General features: G+C 44.8%; 2 protein-coding genes across 16 annotated transcripts in view; one reads left to right on the top strand and one right to left on the bottom strand.

Annotated features, from left to right (window-relative positions):
* The window catches only part of MAGI2 (membrane associated guanylate kinase, WW and PDZ domain containing 2), a 1,116,223-nt gene extending 1,110,360 nt beyond the window's left edge, over positions 1-5,863 (top strand). For 2 of the 4 annotated variants that reach the window (XM_032484131.1, XM_032484132.1), the window contains one exon: positions 4,958-5,863. In XM_032484131.1, coding sequence (XP_032340022.1) covers positions 4,958-5,571 — 614 coding nt within the window. In that variant the 3' untranslated portion in view covers positions 5,572-5,863. The remainder of the gene's footprint in view (positions 1-4,957) is intronic. The other 2 variants (XM_032484133.1, XM_014559732.2) reach the window with 1 other exon arrangement.
* The window catches only part of PHTF2 (putative homeodomain transcription factor 2), a 171,924-nt gene that overhangs the window by 6,508 nt on the left and 146,571 nt on the right, over positions 1-18,845 (bottom strand). For all 12 annotated transcript variants that reach the window (XM_032484145.1, XM_032484144.1, XM_032484147.1 and 9 more), the window contains 2 exons: positions 3,314-3,459; positions 2,515-2,583 (listed from right to left, as the gene is read on the bottom strand). The gene's annotated coding sequence lies outside the window, so the exon portion shown is untranslated. The remainder of the gene's footprint in view (positions 1-2,514; positions 2,584-3,313; positions 3,460-18,845) is intronic.

An 18,845-nucleotide genomic window follows, 5' to 3' on the forward strand; every position in this document is an offset into this window, starting at 1 on the left:
GCGTCAGCACTCTTCCCCTCAGACGAATTTCTTTCCTCTCCCACTTATACACAGTATCATTTCACCACCATCCTCCCTCTGAAGGCATTTGGTTTCAAGTTGTCCACTTCCATTTGTGGAAAAGATTTATTTATTCACCAGATACACACTGAACATGTATTATTGTGTCAAACAGTATGCTGGGTATTCAGTCCTCTGTGATGAACAAGACCAGTGTGGTCACTGCCCTCATGAAGCTTACAGTCTACTAGTTGTGACTGATGTTCATCAAATGAGCAGGCAAATATGTAATGACAAATTGTAAGTACTATGAGAAAATAGAGACGAGACACTCTTGAGGAGAGCGGAGTACCTGCTGGGGGTTGGGGTCCTCTGGGGTGATATTTAGGAGTCCTAAAGAGTGAAAGAGAGCTCACCATGTGAATCGCTGTGGGGAGAACCTTCCGGGCAGAGTCATCAGCAATGACGTACATCCCAGGTTACAGAATGAGCTTGGCATGTTTGAGGAACTGCACAAAGACCAGTGTGGGTGGGGAATAGGGGGTGAATGGAGATGAAGCTGGGGAGGCTGGCAGGGGCCAGATCATGCAGGCTTTTGTGGACCATGTTAGTAATTTTGTATTTTACTCTTAAAAGCGGTAAGAATCCACTAAAAGTTTTAAGCAAGGGAATGACGTGATCAAATTTGTCTGAAAGAGGCTGTCGTGGATGCTGAGTGGAGAGTCACTAGAGGCAGGAAAGAGCGGAGTGGGTCATGTAGTAGCCCAGTGAGGAACAAGAGCCCAGCAGGCCCATCCCTTGGGTGTGGTAACTACGTTAGCTGTCCTGGGCTCCGAACTCAAGGGAGGGTGTGTGGTTCACAATATACTGCACGTAACTTCTATCCAAACAACACTGAAATGCAGTTTGGAATTTCCTGTCTTTACCAGTGCCCCCAAGGGTCTATGAAAGGTGCCTGCACTGTGGCCTCCTTTTAAATGTGCTTTTCGCAGGCAGCCCACGTGGGCTGCATCCTTCCAGGACTGCCCTGGATCTTGAACTAGGATGGTGAAAGTGCAAGGGGTCACGAGTTGACAGAGTCCATGTATATTTGAAGATGAGACTAAGAAGCCTTGCAGGTGGATTGTATTGTGAGATGAGGGAGAGAAAGGAGTCAAGGATGACACCCAGTGATGGGAAGATAAGGAAAGAATACAGAATAGGCTTGGGAAGAACAGGTTTCTGTTTGGGGCTTTTTAAACTGAAGATCTGAAGATGCCAGTGACCTGTCTGAGCAGAGAAACCGAGCAGGCAGGTGGACACATGAGCACAGAGCCATAGCACAGAGCTCAGCAGAAGCACCTGGGAGGACTGTTGTTGTAGAAAAGACCATAAATAGACAAGAACACCTAGGAGAGATGATGAAGAAAGCAAATGACCCAGCCCTGAGGAAGGCTACATTGTGAGGTCAGGTAAAAGAGAAGGAACCAATGATGTAAACTGAGAAGGACTGGCACAGGGGGAGAATAAAGAGCAGGAGGATGGAGCATCAGGGAGGCCTAGAGCCCAGCTCTTTTCGGGGAGCAGTCAGCCATGTGAAATGTGGTGAGATAAAGCCGCGATGACACTGCGAGGTGTCCTCTGGATTTGACGGCAGTAAGATCATGGGTGAACTTGAAGAGAGCAGTTGCACTCAGGTAAGGATGAGAGAGGGCAGGTGGAGGAAGCCAGTTTTGGAATAAAAGGCTTTTCCCTTTCTCATGATAGCCATTGGGCCTAGGGACGTTGTTTGGAAAAAAGGGCTGCAGAAATCCCAGCCCACATGGCTGATTTTGTCTTTCTAGGATGCGTCCCTGTATTTCTAATTCCAGTTAGAACATCTCCTACAGGAAGAGTGTGTGAAGCTCATCCTCCTGGGCAAGAGCTCTGAAGCGAACACAAGCACATGCTTTAGCCAGTGGCCAGGTTCGAGGGAAAAAAGACAGGGATGGGGGAAGGGCGGCTGAAGTAAGGTTCGAAGGAACCAGAACTAAGTGTGGTTAATTCTTCTGGTTACTGCACGTCAAAATTCCACAAAAACTCGAGTTTGAAATGTTACAGAAGCGCTCCCCCTGCCCTCTGCAGTCTGTGTCACCCTGACAGGCAGGTGAAAGGTGGGAAAGGGGCCGCTTGGCACCTGCCCTTGTTGCTTCACGGAGCTTTGCAGGCTCATGCTCGGGGCGGACATCGCAAGTCTGCTAGCGAACCAAAGAATTCTTGCCCAGAAAAATGAAAACTGTGGACCCACATATATACACGTCCATCTTCAGATCACTTTGCTTTATGATCTAGTCGTTTTAATTTTGGACTAATATTCTTAATCAGCAGTAGCTTAAAACATTTTAGCTTTTTAATCTTTCCCATTAAGTATTTAATGATCTATAAATAAATGCTTGCAAAATATTTATCATGAGATTCTTTTGTATTTTAAATAATTTCACCTAGTGTATCGTTATATGTAAGACATTCAGAAATAAATGCTAAAAGTATTCTCACCAGTGCTGCGGTCTCATTCCTGTTGGTCAGCAGTGGCCACTGAGCATGTCCATGTCACATGCTTTAATCCTATTTGCAAGGCGACATGTTAGAAAAATTTTCTAAGTAAAAAGAGTCAAGAAACCAGCATTTTCCTCCTGGCTGACCCACTCTGTAACCTTGGTCAAGTTACTTAACCTCTCTCTGCTTCAAGTCCTCCCCTCAGGAAATAGTGTGACTAGTATCACCCTCCCTCTGTCTCAGAACTGACTTGACTCTACCTCATGTGATGTCATGGTGGGAAAAAAGAGCTATTAAAATGTGAAATATTATCACCCTGGTCCAAGTCAGAGATTGCTACTGCACAGCGACCCTCCAGTGAAGACCACTTTTAACTCCTTCAGACAGTACCTTCCTTTATGGGTGGAATTGCCACCTCCTATCATGTTTCATTTTAAAACTAACCCAGCCAGAAGCAGAACACATTTGAATTTTCATTGAAAACATGTGCATTTGAGGATTTCAGAATATTCCTGGAGGTAACCAAGGATACGTGCAGCAGAGCAACACCTTCCACCCCACCCCTCCACCCCGGGAGCCACAGCATGTGGGAATAGCTGACTTACTGCACTTATTTAGAATCTCACCTGTGTGTTTGCTAGTTCATGTGGCCAGATCACTAGTAGACAGCCACCAAGGCACAGAAGAAAAATCTGACTCAACTACATGTGAAAAATCGTTACAACTCTCTCACTGCAAGGTGCTTTTTTCCCTTTGAAGTGCACGTGTCACCTCTACGAGGTAAACGTTGCATCCCTACCTTATAAATGGAGAACTTCAGGCTTAGAGAGATTGAGTAGTTGGTCCCAAATCACATTGCTGGTAAATGCTGGAGGCAGGAGTAGATTCTAGGTTTCTGATGCTTTTCTTGGATGCTTTCACCAAGTGAACATAATGGATAGCAATCTATGGAAAGAAGGAAGAGAACAGTGTGCCCTAAATACTCCGTTCAAATTTCACATCAAAGGAGAAATTTATTCTATAACTGATCTGATACTCTGGGTAGCCAGAATTACTGGAACTGTCAACCCCGCTGCCCTCTTTCTCTCATCTCTAATAAATCAGCATCAAAGGTACCAGATAAGAATCCTCAACTTTTAAGCAAAGTAGACCCTTGACATTCACAGACTGAGTATGCAGAAGGGCCACAAATAGTCTCTGACATGTTGTAGTAGCAGGAATTTGAATCACATGCACTGAGGCTGGTGTGTGGGACTGAAATCTCTTTAGCCAGTGAGGGAGCCTTGCTGCCACCCACCATTCAGGTACCAATATGGCTTTGTTCCTCATGACTGTATAACAATTCTATGGAGAACAGTTATGCTCTCCAATAATATTTCAAAATTTGAGAATTTCTACAGGCCTTTGGACATACTCCTCACAAATATCAAGGGATCACTGTATTGGATTTCCCTACTTTAATTTTGCTTTAGTGGCCAGAACTCAAGAGCAATGTTAGTGCTCACAGGAGTAACTAAACATAGCAGATTCCTAACATATCTGTCCTCTTTCTGCTTGGCTTCTGACCAGTGGTTTCTTAAAAAAAAAAAAAAAATCTCATTTTTATCATTCTAATTTGTATGCATTTTGCAGTAAATTGTCACAAATCCTTTCTTAGAGATCTTAAATCCCAAATAAATGTTGAAACTAGGTTTCCTAGGAAGAATCATTTGTCTTAGTCCCAGGCCTTCTATAACATCAGAACTATTAAAAAGAATTAAGGACGATGATTTCTAAAAGATAAGACAACAACGCTTTTAGAAGAATTGATCCAAATTCTGTATCTGGTGATGGCTAAGAGTTACGCGTTCAGTGACACCTAATGGTTAAGACAGTCTCTCAACTTCCTCCAGAGGACTCAGACCAGTATTTCTCAAAACTTGGTTCTCTGACCATTTTCCAAATCATCTCGGTGCCTGTTAAAAATGCAGAGAAATTCCTGGACCCGTGTGCTACTGAAATCTCTGGGTCCAGCCAATGTGGCATCCGTATTACTCACAACTACCCCCGGAGATTCAGATGTACACTCGAGTTTGAGAACCACTGGTTCATGTGCTGCCAAGTCAGCCATCCACAGAAGACTGTCGGACCTGATGACACCCACGGAAGTTAGAAGTGGCCAAGGCGAAGGGATGGGTTAGGCCGGGGCTTTGCGACGACCTTCCCGATCTGTATCAGTGAGGGGAGGTGGGGGGCGGGGGTAAAGACCGCGGGGAACAACACAACCCCCCCGGAATAAGGTCGGCTGCCCTCTTGGCAGTGAGGGTGGGGGTGGCAGTGGTTTGGGGCCTTGAAAGCAGACGCCCCTGGTCCTCTGCTCTCGTCCTTGGCGCGGAGGGAGGTCGCGGGAGCGTGGAAAGCCTGGGCGGCGCGGCTGCTAACGCCTGTGCTTCCTGCCCCACAGATGAACCCAGCTCCTGGAGTTCTCCCGCTGCCGCCTCCCCAGGTCTGCCGGAAATAGGCGTCTCCCTGGAGGACGTCCTCTCTCCATTCTCTCCATCACATCCAGCCCCACCCTCCGACCCTTCCCACCAGATAAGCCCAGACCTGACGTGGGATATCAAAAGGGAACACGACGTTAGGAAACCAAAGGAGCTTTCAGCCGGCGGCCAGAAGAAGCAGCGCCTCGGGGAGCAGAGCGAGCGCTCGGCCAGCCCGCAGAGGGCCGCTCGGCCGAGGCTCGAGGAGGCGCCCGGCGGCCAAGGGCGGCCCGAGGCCGGCAGGTCCTCCTCGGAGGCCAGGGCGCCCGGGCCCGCGGCGGGGGCCGGCAGCAAGGAGGGGCCGCGCGGCGCGACCAGCCCCGAGCTCTGCGGGCGCGAAGGCCCGGGCGGCGGGGGCGGGGGCGTGCGGGAGGCCGAGGGCAGGGCGGGCGTGCGCGCGGGGCCCCGGCAGGGCGCGCGGCCCCCGGGGAGCGGCCCCGCGCGCAAGGCCGCCGTGGCGCCGGGGCCCTGGAAGGTGCCAGGCTCCGACAAGCTGCCCGGCGTCCTCAAACCCGGCGCCTCGGCCGCGGGCAGATGAGCCCGCCGCCCCGCCTCGACGCCTGCAGACCGTTCTTCTTAGGTTCCGTCTCACGGCGTTGTTAATTTATTTTCACTGTCACACGCATAGATCCCGGAGGCACCAAGGCCTGAGAGCATCGACGTGAAGTCCCGCGTGTCCAACGGGCATAGGCTGTACGGCGTCCACGCGCAGACCTGAACTGATCCGAAAGCCCCTGCTTCCACTGCTAGGGCTTTGGCAGCTATGGAAGAACCAAAATAACGTGAAGAACATAACAGAGAGTGCAGTGTAGCTTTAGTTTTAAAAAAAGGAAAGAAAAAAAAAATTCCCCCCACTGCATGAAGGATTTGGATGTCATCCAACTTTATATCAAGAAACTGGACGAGTTAAGAGCAATCACAAACTGGAATATCGCCTTAAAAATCAAACTGCACGGAGCAAGCTGAAAGTGAGACAAGATTATATCTTTTAATTGATCTAAAGAGTTGTAAATAAATTGTTCTTGACATATCTAGACAGGGGTAAAAAGGTTTCTTTGAAACATTTAGAACTGTTCGCCCATGACATGTTTCCACGGCTCACCCGTGGCATCCATCACCCGTCTTAGCAGCAACGTTCCCTGCAGACTGCAGGATGAGCTCGAAATTAGTGAATTCGTTGATGTGATGCCATTTTTACTGCCATTTCTGTAATCACATTTCTGTACATTTTCAGTGGTAGAAAAGGTTTAAAAATTGTGTCCTAGGGAACAGTTTGCCGTAAGTCCGAACTTTGCAGTTTAGCTGATAGATCTTAATTGGTTTTCATCTAAAATAAGAATTTTATAATTGAAGGACCACAATTCCTTACATCAAGATTGGGAATGCTGCAGTTCCTTTATGAGAAGGCTTTCCTGTTGTCTCAGGCTCAGAGATAGGAGCTGCTTTGACAGCAGTGCTTCATTTCATTTGTTTCGTTGTCTTTAAAAATCCTCTTTCCATTACTTCACTTTCACTTTGATAGAGCAAAGTATTTCTCAGATTATAATGACTCCCTAATATTAAAAAATCATTATTAGGACCAATTTATTTTCATTAAAGAACATGGATCTTCTTAGCATTCCTTTCTGCTTATCTTTCTTATTCTTTCTCCGTCTATTTCCATTTGGTTTGCTTTTTTGTCTAGATATTTCTGTTTATCTTCCTCTTCCATGGTTGATCCTCTAGTAAAATCCTAAAGCTTGCCTTTCCTCTGCTGTTTTAATATTTCTTTGTAAGACGTTACCTTCAGTTAATTAGCCATGCACTTACTTGTAGCTACACATATTAAAAGGCAAATGCTTCTCTTTAATAAGACTTGAATGAAAGAAAGAGGCTTCATCCTTCCCATATTCTGCCCCTCACAAGAGTTCAAATGCAAATAAGCCTCACCTCCCTGCACTTGAAGTCAAGGAAGTAAAGAAGGTCAGGTCCATCACTGGAGGTCACACATAACAGCCTCCCTCAGCTGACTCTTCCTCTCTTTGTAATTGCAGTTTCCTGAGCACTAGCTGTTTAATTTCCATCAGGCATAGGAATAGTTCAGTTGTTTGACAAGAGGAGAATATGCTTGAAAGCCTCAAGTGAAGAGTCTTGCAGCTTGTAAAACAATTTCCAAAAATGAAACCCATTCATCATAAACAAAAGCACAAACACATGTAGCAGTTTACAGTACTTTTGGTTTAATCTCAATTAGTCTTTCTACCCTGGACTAGAAATCCAGTATAGTTTGCCATTAATTTATTGAATCTGGTTTTGGACAATGCTTCTGTAGTGTAGCTGCACGTCCCAGTACTGTATCCTCTGACCTTGATTTTCCATTTGTTACAAAAGGATTAAAAACTTGAGATTACACTTGCATAAACTATGATTTGCACAGTTCACAGCTACTATTTGTGCAGCTATTGCTTTATGCAGCTGTAATCCATAACCTGTGAAGACAGCACATCATCTAAATCCCATTCCAAATAATACTTCTGTGTAGTGTTAGCTGTGAATTTACCCTGTACAGCTGTATCTCTATAAATATAATTACATGTATTAATAGTCACAGAAAGACTGTAAGTGAGCAACTATTTTTATGAAACGCACCACTATGGATAAATTAACTTTTACAAAAATCTTGTTTACTGTATGATATTCTAAAACACTGTCAAATAAAATATATATCCAAAAATATTTTCTTTTTCCAACTATACAGGCTGTGTGTTAATTTAAGGTAAATAATTACTGGAAGTTAACTTGATTTTTTTTTAAACTGTAGTATTCATAGACTTTTTAAAGTATAAGTTTAATGCCCCAAACAGGACTTCTTTGAAACTTGAATCTAAATGCAGTGGCATTACAAGGGAAAAAACTGTTGACCTTTTTCACCCAAGTAAACAGAGTTTTCTCACAATCTGGTTGGTATTTGCCAATCAGCTAACTGTATCATATATGAATTGGCAGTATGTTTCTGTTGCTTGCTACATTGATTGATACTTAGCCTTTTTCCCCCAAAGGATTGACGGTATCAATCAACAATAAATTCCATCACATTTTTTCCTTTTAATTCTGAATTTTTTTTCATGCAAAATCCCAAGGAGTTAATGCAGAAGCCAACACTTAGTGAACATCAGTGTAGGGGTCCAAAATGAATAGCTGAAAATGCCATTAGCTACGTAGGACAATACCTGCGCTAGGGAGAAAAGCGAGTTCGCAGTAATAGGATGATGATAACCCTGCCATCAAGGAGATTCAGTCTAAAGAAACAGTTCTCAACCTTACTCCTGTCAAGACTTCCCCACTGATGTCAACAGGAGGCCTAAAATTCCTAAACGGACCGCTTTTTAGCCCAATATAATTTTTTAAGTTAAATCTATTATGTATCACTCTTAGAAAAGGGAAGAAGCTGAAATGTAGAATCAACCACAAAAGTTGAGATATCTGTAATATGTCATTCTTTACAAACTAATCTGAGAAAGGCCAAGTGCAGGTTGGAAAAAGCAAGACTTATAAAACGATATAGTTAACAAAATGGGGTGTAAAAATTAATAATGCACAGCTGATTACTGTTTTAAAAGAAGAAAAGTCCTCAGGACATCAAGCAGGTTAGAAGTCAAAGACCAGTGAGATTAAGGCAGGGGCAGAGCAGGACTAGGTTCAGGCAGGTAAAGAGCCTTATCTTGAATCAAATGTCTCCAAGGTCAGGCAGGAAATTATTGAAAAACTGGAGAGCCAGGTGGGGACAAGGCCAACCCACAAGCACATCCCTCCTCTAAAGCTGTCATTTTGTCAAGCCCAAGTCTACCGTGAAACCATCTTTCAGTTTCTCAAGAGAAGCTTTTTTTTTTTTAAGAAAAAGAAATCAGCTTTTTATTTGAAATTTTACAGTTTTTAAAGTTTGGCAAGTTTAATTCACATTTTTAAGAAACACTGAACAAGAAGACAAAACACAACCACAACAAACCACCTGCAGACCAAGCCAGGCCCACAGCACACCAGTCTGCAGCCTCTGTCTTGGAACAACGGCCAGGCTTTCAGCAGAGAACCCTTCACTTTCATCAGGGGCTGACTCACCTTCCAAGCAGTGGATCATACACACCCCAGAAACTGTGAAGTGTGTGGCTCCTGAGGTCTACACGTGCCTGGAATAGCTTCAAATACGTATTCTAAGTGCGAGGCACTCCGCCAAAAACCTGACTGCTGTTCCTGCAACAGAGGTGGGTTTGCTGTGAAGCTGAAGAAACTCAAGTTTGCATGAGCCCTGAAGCTTATTTGAAATTTTATATTCTCTTTCTTAATGAGTTTCTCTCAAACTCTGTTAAGCTTGGGGCTCCCCAAAGATGCATCTGTCCCAGCCCTATTTACTGATACTACTATTTTTCATGCCAAACTCATGGCAAAATCAAATGACCTAATTGCTGAAGAATTTGGACTTCACAGAGATTTTTCAGACAACCATAGTGCCAGACCGGATGCCTGTAACATTACCAGAGTGCTTTCCAAGTCTTAAAAGAGTAAGCGCACTGCATCTGATGATAAGGTCTGCGTCATGTCTAGTTCACTGAGGGCACCAATTAAGATGATTATGATTACTGGTGGTAACAGTTGCTATAGTTTGTAAACACTTGGGTATAAACAATGTAGCAACAACCCAGAATTCAACCAACCTCTTGCTGGGCATTTGGTGGCATTTCACCCAGGCAGCCCAGGGATCAGGGACTCCAGAAAAGCTCGTCTGTGTCACCACCCTGGGAGGTAACTGGCAACCACAAATGAGAGCCCTGTCTGTTTTTAAGGGTTCTACGGGTTTAATGGGATCTTTTCTTCTGATGAAACTGCCTCTTGGAGAGTGATTTCACCAGGAAGAACCTGAGAATCTTGTGAAGAAACAAGTGACCTTTCTTTCTTAAGTGGAAGGTAAATTATCTAAAACCATAACCATGTGTATCCGTGTGAAAGGAAATGAAAACTCCTGTGATTTCTTCCCACTGAGAAACATGCATTCCTGGGGTTCACAGAGACTTTCCAGGGGGCCCATGAGCAGGGATGGCTAAAATGGAATCCATTTCCAGAACTTTAGCTTCAATTTTTATGCATTTCAAACCTGTGGACTGCCAACTGCCTGTTCCCACCTGCCCTACACAGAGGCCCCTTACATTATGAAAGAAAGATTGCACCTATCCCCAGTCCTGCATTTTACTCTGGTTCGTCACCTTCAAGTTTAAATCTTTTAGGGCATTAAACAAAGTGACAATTAGAGAATGCAGCCCTCCTGAGAGAGAATCAGAGACAAATTAGAGAGCGTCAGTAAGAAACATTTACGTGGGCAATGCCTTCCTTCAACCCAGCAGCCCTGGTGGGGTTCCTATCTATCAAAGAGTTATCACCCACATTTATCTGAATTTTAAAATAAAGTCAGTCTTTTTCTGATTGAATGTGTGGTTTGGCTATTTGTCTGGCTTGACCACAAGGACTGGCTTTGCCAGTTCAATTATACAGCAGGTATTTCCCATAAATTAAATGAGTTAAACCTACAACTACAAGGTTTAAATAAAATGTATTTAAAGCATATATAAAAGAGAAAGTACATCCTTTGCAATATTTAAATTTGTGATAAAAATGTAGATGTCAACTTAAAAATGAAACTGAATATAGAGTTTTATAGAATGATTTTAGGGGCTATGTGAACTAAAAGGAACACTCAGGCAAACCCCTTGAACTTGGTATAACAGAAGTTTTAAAATACTGTTGTGCATCTGCTATACATAAAACATTACAGGTGAACAGAACCCAGCCCCTATTCTCAAGTTGCCTATAATCTGGTTAGGAGATCAAGACAGTTAACACAAGACAACGTGGGAAGTGTGACACTGGAATGCTGGATTCTGTAGGATGCAGAAATAGTTGGATGCACTTAGAAGTCATCTGGATAAGGGGCATTTTAGTTGGGTTTTTAAGGATGGATAGACTGAAGAGGCAGAGGAGGTATAAGGGATTGCAGCATGAGGAAAGTCAGAATTAAGGAACTTGTAGGTATGTATGTTAGAGAAATAGTGAATTGTTTATTTTGACCAAGTGTGAGTCTGTGTGCGTGTGTGTGCGCGCGTGCGCACGCGTGTGTGTGTGTGACAGAGAGAGAGAAAGAGAGAGAGAAGTATAAACAGAGGTAGGGCCAAACAGATCACAAATGCTATCAGTGAGCAGTGGAGAGTCATTTAGAGGTTTCTGAGTAGAGAAGAGAGAAAATCAGCACTCAGCTCTGGAAGGAAGTCCTGGCAGTCCTGTCCAGGTGAAGTGGAGGTGGGAGATGCTCTGGCAGGCACTGACATCAGTCCAGTCAGTCCAGGTGACAGAGGAGATGTGAGCCCCTGGACTGGTGCCGAGAGACAGAGACTCTGATGTAAGCCTGGCACAGGGTAGACGTTTGACGCATACACATTTTTTAATTGTTGTTATTATTGAGAGAGATATATAAACGTTTCCACAATGGCTATTTATCAGGTGTCAGCCATGTGCCAGGCACCGTGCAGAGCGCTGAGACTGCAACCTTGAACTAGACGGCACTACCCACCGCACAGAGATCTTACAGTCTTTTGAACATCTGGAAACTAATTCCACAACTAGTTATGTAATTGCTGTTGGAATAAGAGCTACAAAGGAGAAGTGAAGGAGCCAGAGGGGATACAGCCCAGGAAAGCTCCTAAGGAAGCAGCTGCTGGGCCAACCAAACCTGCGCAGGTACGAGAAGGGAGCAGTCACAGTGGGAGCTGCACAGGGGAGTCCAGGCCTCGAGGAACAAGGTGACAACCCACCCGAGTCTGCCAAGGATGGGCCTGGGCAAACCAGGTGGTTCAGCCACCCTAGAGGGAAGGCGTATGGACCAAACGGACAAATCTGAGGGCCGGACAGCAGCAAGTCACCTGGGGGCAGAGGACGATGAGAACTTGCCTGCAGGAGGCCTGGGACAGGACCTGGGCCTCCATTCAGCAGAGGGCAGGCAGTCACTGGTGGGTTTTCACTGGGTAGGATGGCCTGATGTGATTTGGGTTCCCGTCCAGAACACTGGGACTGGAGTGGAGACCACCGCTGTGATCCCTACTCCCTCCCTCTCTCCTGTGACCTTCAGGCCCTCTGTCCTTTCCCCTCGGCCTCCCCCAACTTCTGTCTCAGACAGCGCCAGCCTTTCTGGGAGGACTTGGGAAGCCTTGCTGTTGCATTTCAACCCTGAGAACAATTTTCCTGGGCAGGTGTCTAATCAGTACACAGATTCACAACTCTTACAGGTTCTCTGCTTTTCTCTGTCATCAAGGTGTGGATCACATATTTATCTTGTGCTTCTGCAATTAACCCTCACAGTGCCTGGCATATAATAGGCACTCAGTGAATACTTGCTGAAGGTTGGATTTTTTTTTTTAACTGGCCTTATCTATAAATCCAACACAGTTTCCTTTGAATAAAAATGGTTTTCAAGTGGCCCTGACTAGTCAGAGTGGACAGTTTGCAATTTTTCTCCGACTTGCTGCTATTTCTACAAAATTCTGACAGAAAGGCTTGATGTTTTTATTTGAACATCACTTGGGATGAAGGCTAGCTTCTACAACTCACCCATGTGCTTTATCCAAAATAAGCCCAGTAACTATTTCCCTTTGACTTTCTCTCATTCCTGCTCAGGCCCAGCTTTGTCCCAAAGCCACCAGGACTTGAGAAGACAGGGCTCTGGCTCTTATTTCAGGAAGACAAGGTCAGGACAAGAGCAACACTGATAGGGCAGGCCTTCTTGTTCAAGCCTTCCTTGCTCAGAACCCAGGGAGAGACTTTCCACTCATATCCTTGGCTGAGTTCTAGCACACTGGGCCCAGCTGGTCAGGGTTCCTTAGACGACCTTGGCCTCCCCCCTGTAAATGTTTGCAGGAAGAAGGCAAAAGGGCCCTGCCTCTCTGCTCCAACTGCATATCTGCCCAATGCCACACACACACCCCCACACACACAACACATACAATCACGTATCCCATCTGACTCTGCCCAGCTCCTGTCACTCATGTCAAGTAGCCTTTAAGTGATGGCACTTTTGGGTGGGCTCTTCCCGCCAACCTTGTTGCTGCAGCCTATACCGGGCCCGTGTTCACCCCCAGCCCCTTGATTAAGAGACTACCTGAGCCCCCTGCATGGACCGTTCAGGATCAAAGACCCTCGTGATCTGCTCTCCACCAAGCCTCCCACCAGATGAGGCAGATCATTCACAACCAATCCCCAAACATAGCTCCACTCTGTTTTTAATCTGAGTCAACAAATACAAAACACTGATTTTTTTTTTTCCTTAACCATTGCTGTCATCAAGGAGTTAATGGCATGAGGGCTTGGTAGCTTTTAAAGTATAGTCAGGTACAGATGTCTTAAAACATGGAGTCATCTGGAACATATGCCTGTTTTAAAGGCGTTGGGGCAGCCAGGGATGATTTTGTCCTCAGCTACTCTACCAAGACACTTTCAAACAGAAGCAGTGAATTGTCTCAACTACCCCCAGAAGACTAGCTGCTGTAACAAGTAGATACCACCCTCCACTCCCCGAAAAGGCTCACTTCTTACTCAGGTAACAGGTCAGGAGTTGCTGGTTCAAGAAGCAGTTTATTCAGTTATGTAGAGGCCCACGTTCCTTTCATTCAGTGGCTCTACCATCCCCTAGAGTCTTGCTTGCTTTTGAACGAGGGTCTGAGCACCAGAAGCACTGCCATTCCCTGGAAGCTTGTTAGAAATGCAAGATCTCAGGCCCTGCCCTGGACCTACTGTACCAGCCCTGTGTTTTAAGATGTCCAGATATGGGTGACTCAGGTACACAGAAGTCTGAGAAGTCCTGCCTTAGAACCTCAGAACCCTCTACATCCAGAGAGCAGAAGGGGAAAAAGGGCTTGCAGTGAGCAGTTCATTAAAGTCTCACTCTACAAATGACAGGTCACTCCCAGCCCCATTTCATTAGTCAGAAGTTACATGGGTACACCTGACACAAAGGACTCTGGGAAATGTAGTTCCTGACTGGACAGCCATCTGGCAGCTACCACTCCACACTATGGAAATGAGAGGACAGATTCTAGTGGACAGACATTTCCAACTCACAGTATTTTTTTGTATTTTTTTCCATGTGAAGAAAGAATATTTCCTTCTCTCTCCTAGAAACTGCCTTGGGTTAAGGCAACATGGAAATTTTTCCAGCTTCCTTTGGGGTCTTTTTGTGTGTGTGTGTGTGGATTTTTTTCCAGCTTGATCAAGGAATAACTGACAAATGAAAGTGTATATATTTAAAGTATAAAACATGATGATTTGATATACATACACAATGTGAAATGATTCATTTTAATGAAAATATCCATCACCTTAAGTTGTTAACTTTTGTGTGTGTGGTGAGAATGCTTAAGCTCTACTTCTAGCAAATTTCAAGTATGTAATTCTGTATTATTAATTATAGTCATCATGCAGTTTTCATTGAGAAGGTGGTCCAGCCTGGTGCTAGGTGGACCTGTGTACTGGACGAGAAGGAGCTCCCACAAACCATCACGTCCATGGGTCTGCGACCACATGCGGTTCCCGTTCCCATCAGTGCTGCTTCCCTCCTCACTCTTAACACAGAGAGCAACCCTGAATGACCTTATCTTCTGAATATCTGAGGCATCCAACAAGGGATTAGCAAACTTTATCTACAAAGTGTCAGATAATAAATATGTGGAGCTAAGCAGGCCATTCTGTCTTTGTTGGAATCACCCAGCTCTGCCATTCTGGCATGAAAGCAGCCCAGACAAAATGTAAATTAGTCCACATTATATACACACAGTGTGGGAGAACTGTAGTTCATTTCTACAAATCTTTACTGAGTATTTATTAAGCTACTTAATGCCTCTGGTCCAGTCCAAATATAAACTCTCTGAGGGCAGGAATCATTTCTATCTTGTTCCTTATTATAGTCCTTGAACATAGCACTATCATGGGCACATTTAAATGAAAGGAAGAATAGTTAAATCAGTGTCTGACATGGAGAAATCTGCAGACTGGAGAAGGTGTAGCAAATGCCATGGGGTCCCTCCTGGCCATGGGGACCGCAGAGTCACGGTGGCCAGGTAGGATCAGTGCAAGACAAGAAAAAGCCATCAGCAAGGTCATCAGTCTTTGATAATCTGGCCCGGAAGGGCCCGCACAGACCAGGGAAGCCTGAGGCTTTTACCTTCTTGTCCATTACATCAGACCATTTAGCACCAGTACGAACCACCTTCACAAAGGAAGCTGCATGGTAACTAGTTAACAAACCACACTGTACACTTGAATTTTGCTGAGAGTAGATCTTAAGCATCCTCATCATGCACATCTCCTTAGTGAGCAGCTGACCAAAGGGGAGAGCAATACTGCTTTGACAGCAAATACCGGGCCCTGCACCAGGCTATGCACCACATGTGTATGCAGGGGAGAAACAAGCAGGGCTCTGTTAACAGGGTACTTGCTGGGGGGAGTCTCAAAATCAAATATGTAGGCCCTGACAAGAGAAGTCACATTGAAGGGACTGCAAAGAGGAGAAAAGGTGGTCAAGGTCAGGAGCAGTAACAATGATGAGGAAATGAGCTTTTAATTAGCATGAGCTGTGTGCCCAGCACTTTTTCACATATTGTCCAGCTTTATCCTCACAGTGACCTCAGATGTTCATAATATTCTCCCCGCTCCTCCAAAACGGCTTTTGTCTGGGTCACAGTATCTCATTCCAAGACTTACGGTAAAGCTACACAATGTCTCAACTTCCACGTGATTAACATTTGGGGTTGGGTAATACTTTGCTGTGGGAGACTGTCCTGTGCATTGTAGGATGTTTAGTAACATCCCTGACCTCTACCCACCAGTGACGACAACTAAAATTGTCTACAGACATTGCCGAATACCCTCGGTTGGGGAATGGGGGTGCGCGGCAGGGGAGGCAAAACCGTCACCAGTTGAGAACCACGAAGCTACAGCAACCCAGACTGTGAGGTACCGGCAAATGACAGACACAGATCAATGGAACAGAATTCATAAACACATCCGTACGTAAGCCTCAATGAATAGTCTTTTTAACAAATATATACACACACCTTGATGCATGCCTTGCACTGTGTACAGAATTTAACTCAAAATAGATCAGAGACCTCAATGTAAAGCCTAACAATTTGATAAATTGGACTTCAGTAAAAAACTAAAAACTTCTGCTATTCAAAAGACACTGTTAAAAATGGGAAAAAAAAAAGCAGCCACAGACTGGTAGAAAATATTCGCAAAACAAAAATTTGATAAAGGAGTTGTATCCTAAGTATATATTTTTAGAAGTTTGAAAATTCAATAATATAAAAATAAATCAAATTATAAAAGGTATGAAATATTTGTAAAGATACCCATCAAAGAAGATATAGATGCTCACCATTATTCGTCACTAGGGAACTGTTAATTACAACCATAAGGAGACACCACTATACACCCAAAATTTTTAAACTGACATGCATTGATACTGGGAATGCAAAGTGATACAACCATTCTGGAAAACAGTTTGGCAGTCTCTTCAACAGTTAAAATACACTCACCAAAAATCCCTGCGATCCCCACTCTGAGGTACCTACCCAAGTGAAATGAAAACCTATGTTCACACAAAAACCTGTATGTGAGTTTCTATAGTGGCTTTATTTCTTATTCATCTAAAACTGGAAACAACTCCAATGTCCCTGAACTTGTGGCTGGATAAACACACCAAGGTACATGTATATACTGGAATACTACTCAGCAATAAAAAAAACCAATGTACTGTCACACACAGTAACATAGATGAATGTCAAATGTACTAGGCTGGGCCAGAGGGATCCAGGCTCAAAAGGCTACATTATGTGCAGGTCCATTTGTAAGACACTCTACAGACATAATTCTTGAAGACAGAAAACTAAAAGGCCAGAAAAGAAGACAGAGGTGGCCAGGGGCTGTGGGTGCCTGCTGGATCTTAGCTTAAACCCCATGGTCAATCACCATACTCCCTCCCTTACACCTTGCCCCTCTCAGCTTCTCTGCATTCACTCATCTCAACCACAGTCCTAGCTCAATCCCGTCTCTGTATATGCCTTGCCTATCTCCACACATGCTGACTGGTCAGTGAAAAGCACCCAACCACACTGACTGGTCTCTCTGAATTCACGACCCCTAACTCAGGTGGTCCTTGTATGCTGCTAAGCAAATGGACTGCCCTTCCCTGGCCCATTCCCGGGGATGGGCCCATTCCCATCCCAATCTCACAGATGACTGTTTCATACTTTCTTGTTTCCCTCAACTCGCTAACACCTCCTCCCTAATCCTCACTCTCAGCAGGTGTCCTTGCGTCCTAGATCTTGCTTCCTAGATCATCCTTGCTTCCTGAATTCCCACCACCACATCTACACTTGTATATGTGCCCAAGCACTCTGCCTCCAAGCCTTTTACTGTCAATCTGTCTATGCTACAAGCAAATGCCAACCCTTTCACTTCTGCGCTAGATTCCTCTTGCTTACTCAAAGACCATACTCCAGCAATTCTCTCTTTTCTCCTGCAGCATCCATTTGTCCCTGTCTTTGATTTCTCTCATCAGCACACAGGCTATTTTGTCTCAAAATGGCAGGCATGTTCCTTAGGGATTTCCATTTGCTTTTTTCCTCTTGGGAAGATGCTCCTGTCCAAGATAGCTACATGACTCTCTTCCTCTCCTCCCCAGGTCCGCTCCCAACGACAGCTCTCAGGGATGCCTTCTCTGGCCACCCTGTCTAAACTGCAACCCCACTTGTGGTAGATATACCCTAAGGTGACCCTTAGTGAGCCACACCCAGGGGTCCCCTCTCCTCAAGTGAGGGAAGAACCTGTTACTTGCTTCTAATAAAACAGAGCCAAGGTAACGGGATGTCCCCTCCTTGGTTAGGTCACAGTATACGGCAAGGTGACGGGCTGTCACCTGTGCCTTAAGACTCCCTCATAGACCACAGCAAGAGCTTCTCCCTGCTGTCAGGAAGTCAGCTGCCATACTGTGGAAGAGCCAGTGGAGTGGGGAGGCCTCCATGACCTGAGACTGGCTTCCAGAGACAGCCATCAAAAAACCGAGGCCATCAGTCAAACAACTACAAGAAATTAAATTCTGCCAACAACCCAAATGAGCTTAGAAGAGGATTATTCTCCAGTTAAGTTCTCCAAATGACAGTTCAGCCCAGCTGGCTCTTTGACTGCAGTCTTGTGAGACCCTGGGCAGAGGACTCACTTAAGTCATGCCCAGACTCCTGGACCCACAGAAACTGTGAGATAATAAACGTATGTGCTGTTCCAACCTGCTAAGCTTTTATTATGCAGAAAAACAAAAAACTAATACATCCCCCGAACACTCCTTGTTACTTTTTTCTGCTTATTTTTTTTGCCTAGCACTTAGAACCATTTACCATGTTCTGTTTTACTGATTTACCTTGCTTATAGTCTACATTTCCCCCTCTATTCCTGAATGTAAGTTTCACTAAGACAGGGATTTTTGTCTAACTTTTTTTGCCACCATTATATTCTCAGTGCCCTGAACAGCCAGCCTCAATGTTCATCGAGTGAATGAATACTGAACAAATGCTAACTCCTGTTACCTGAGCAGAGGAATTCATGAAGCTCACATTTACCTCAGAGAGGTAAGACAGGAGGAAAGGTTTGTATTGTTTTAAACTTGTTATTATGGAAACGTTCAAGCCCTGCTTGAAGAGACAATGAGATGGGTCCAAATCACAGTTTCGTGCTGGTCTAGCTGAC

The sequence above is a fragment of the Camelus ferus genome, chromosome 7 (genome assembly GCF_009834535.1).
Source record: "Camelus ferus isolate YT-003-E chromosome 7, BCGSAC_Cfer_1.0, whole genome shotgun sequence".
NCBI lineage: Eukaryota > Metazoa > Chordata > Mammalia > Artiodactyla > Camelidae > Camelus > Camelus ferus.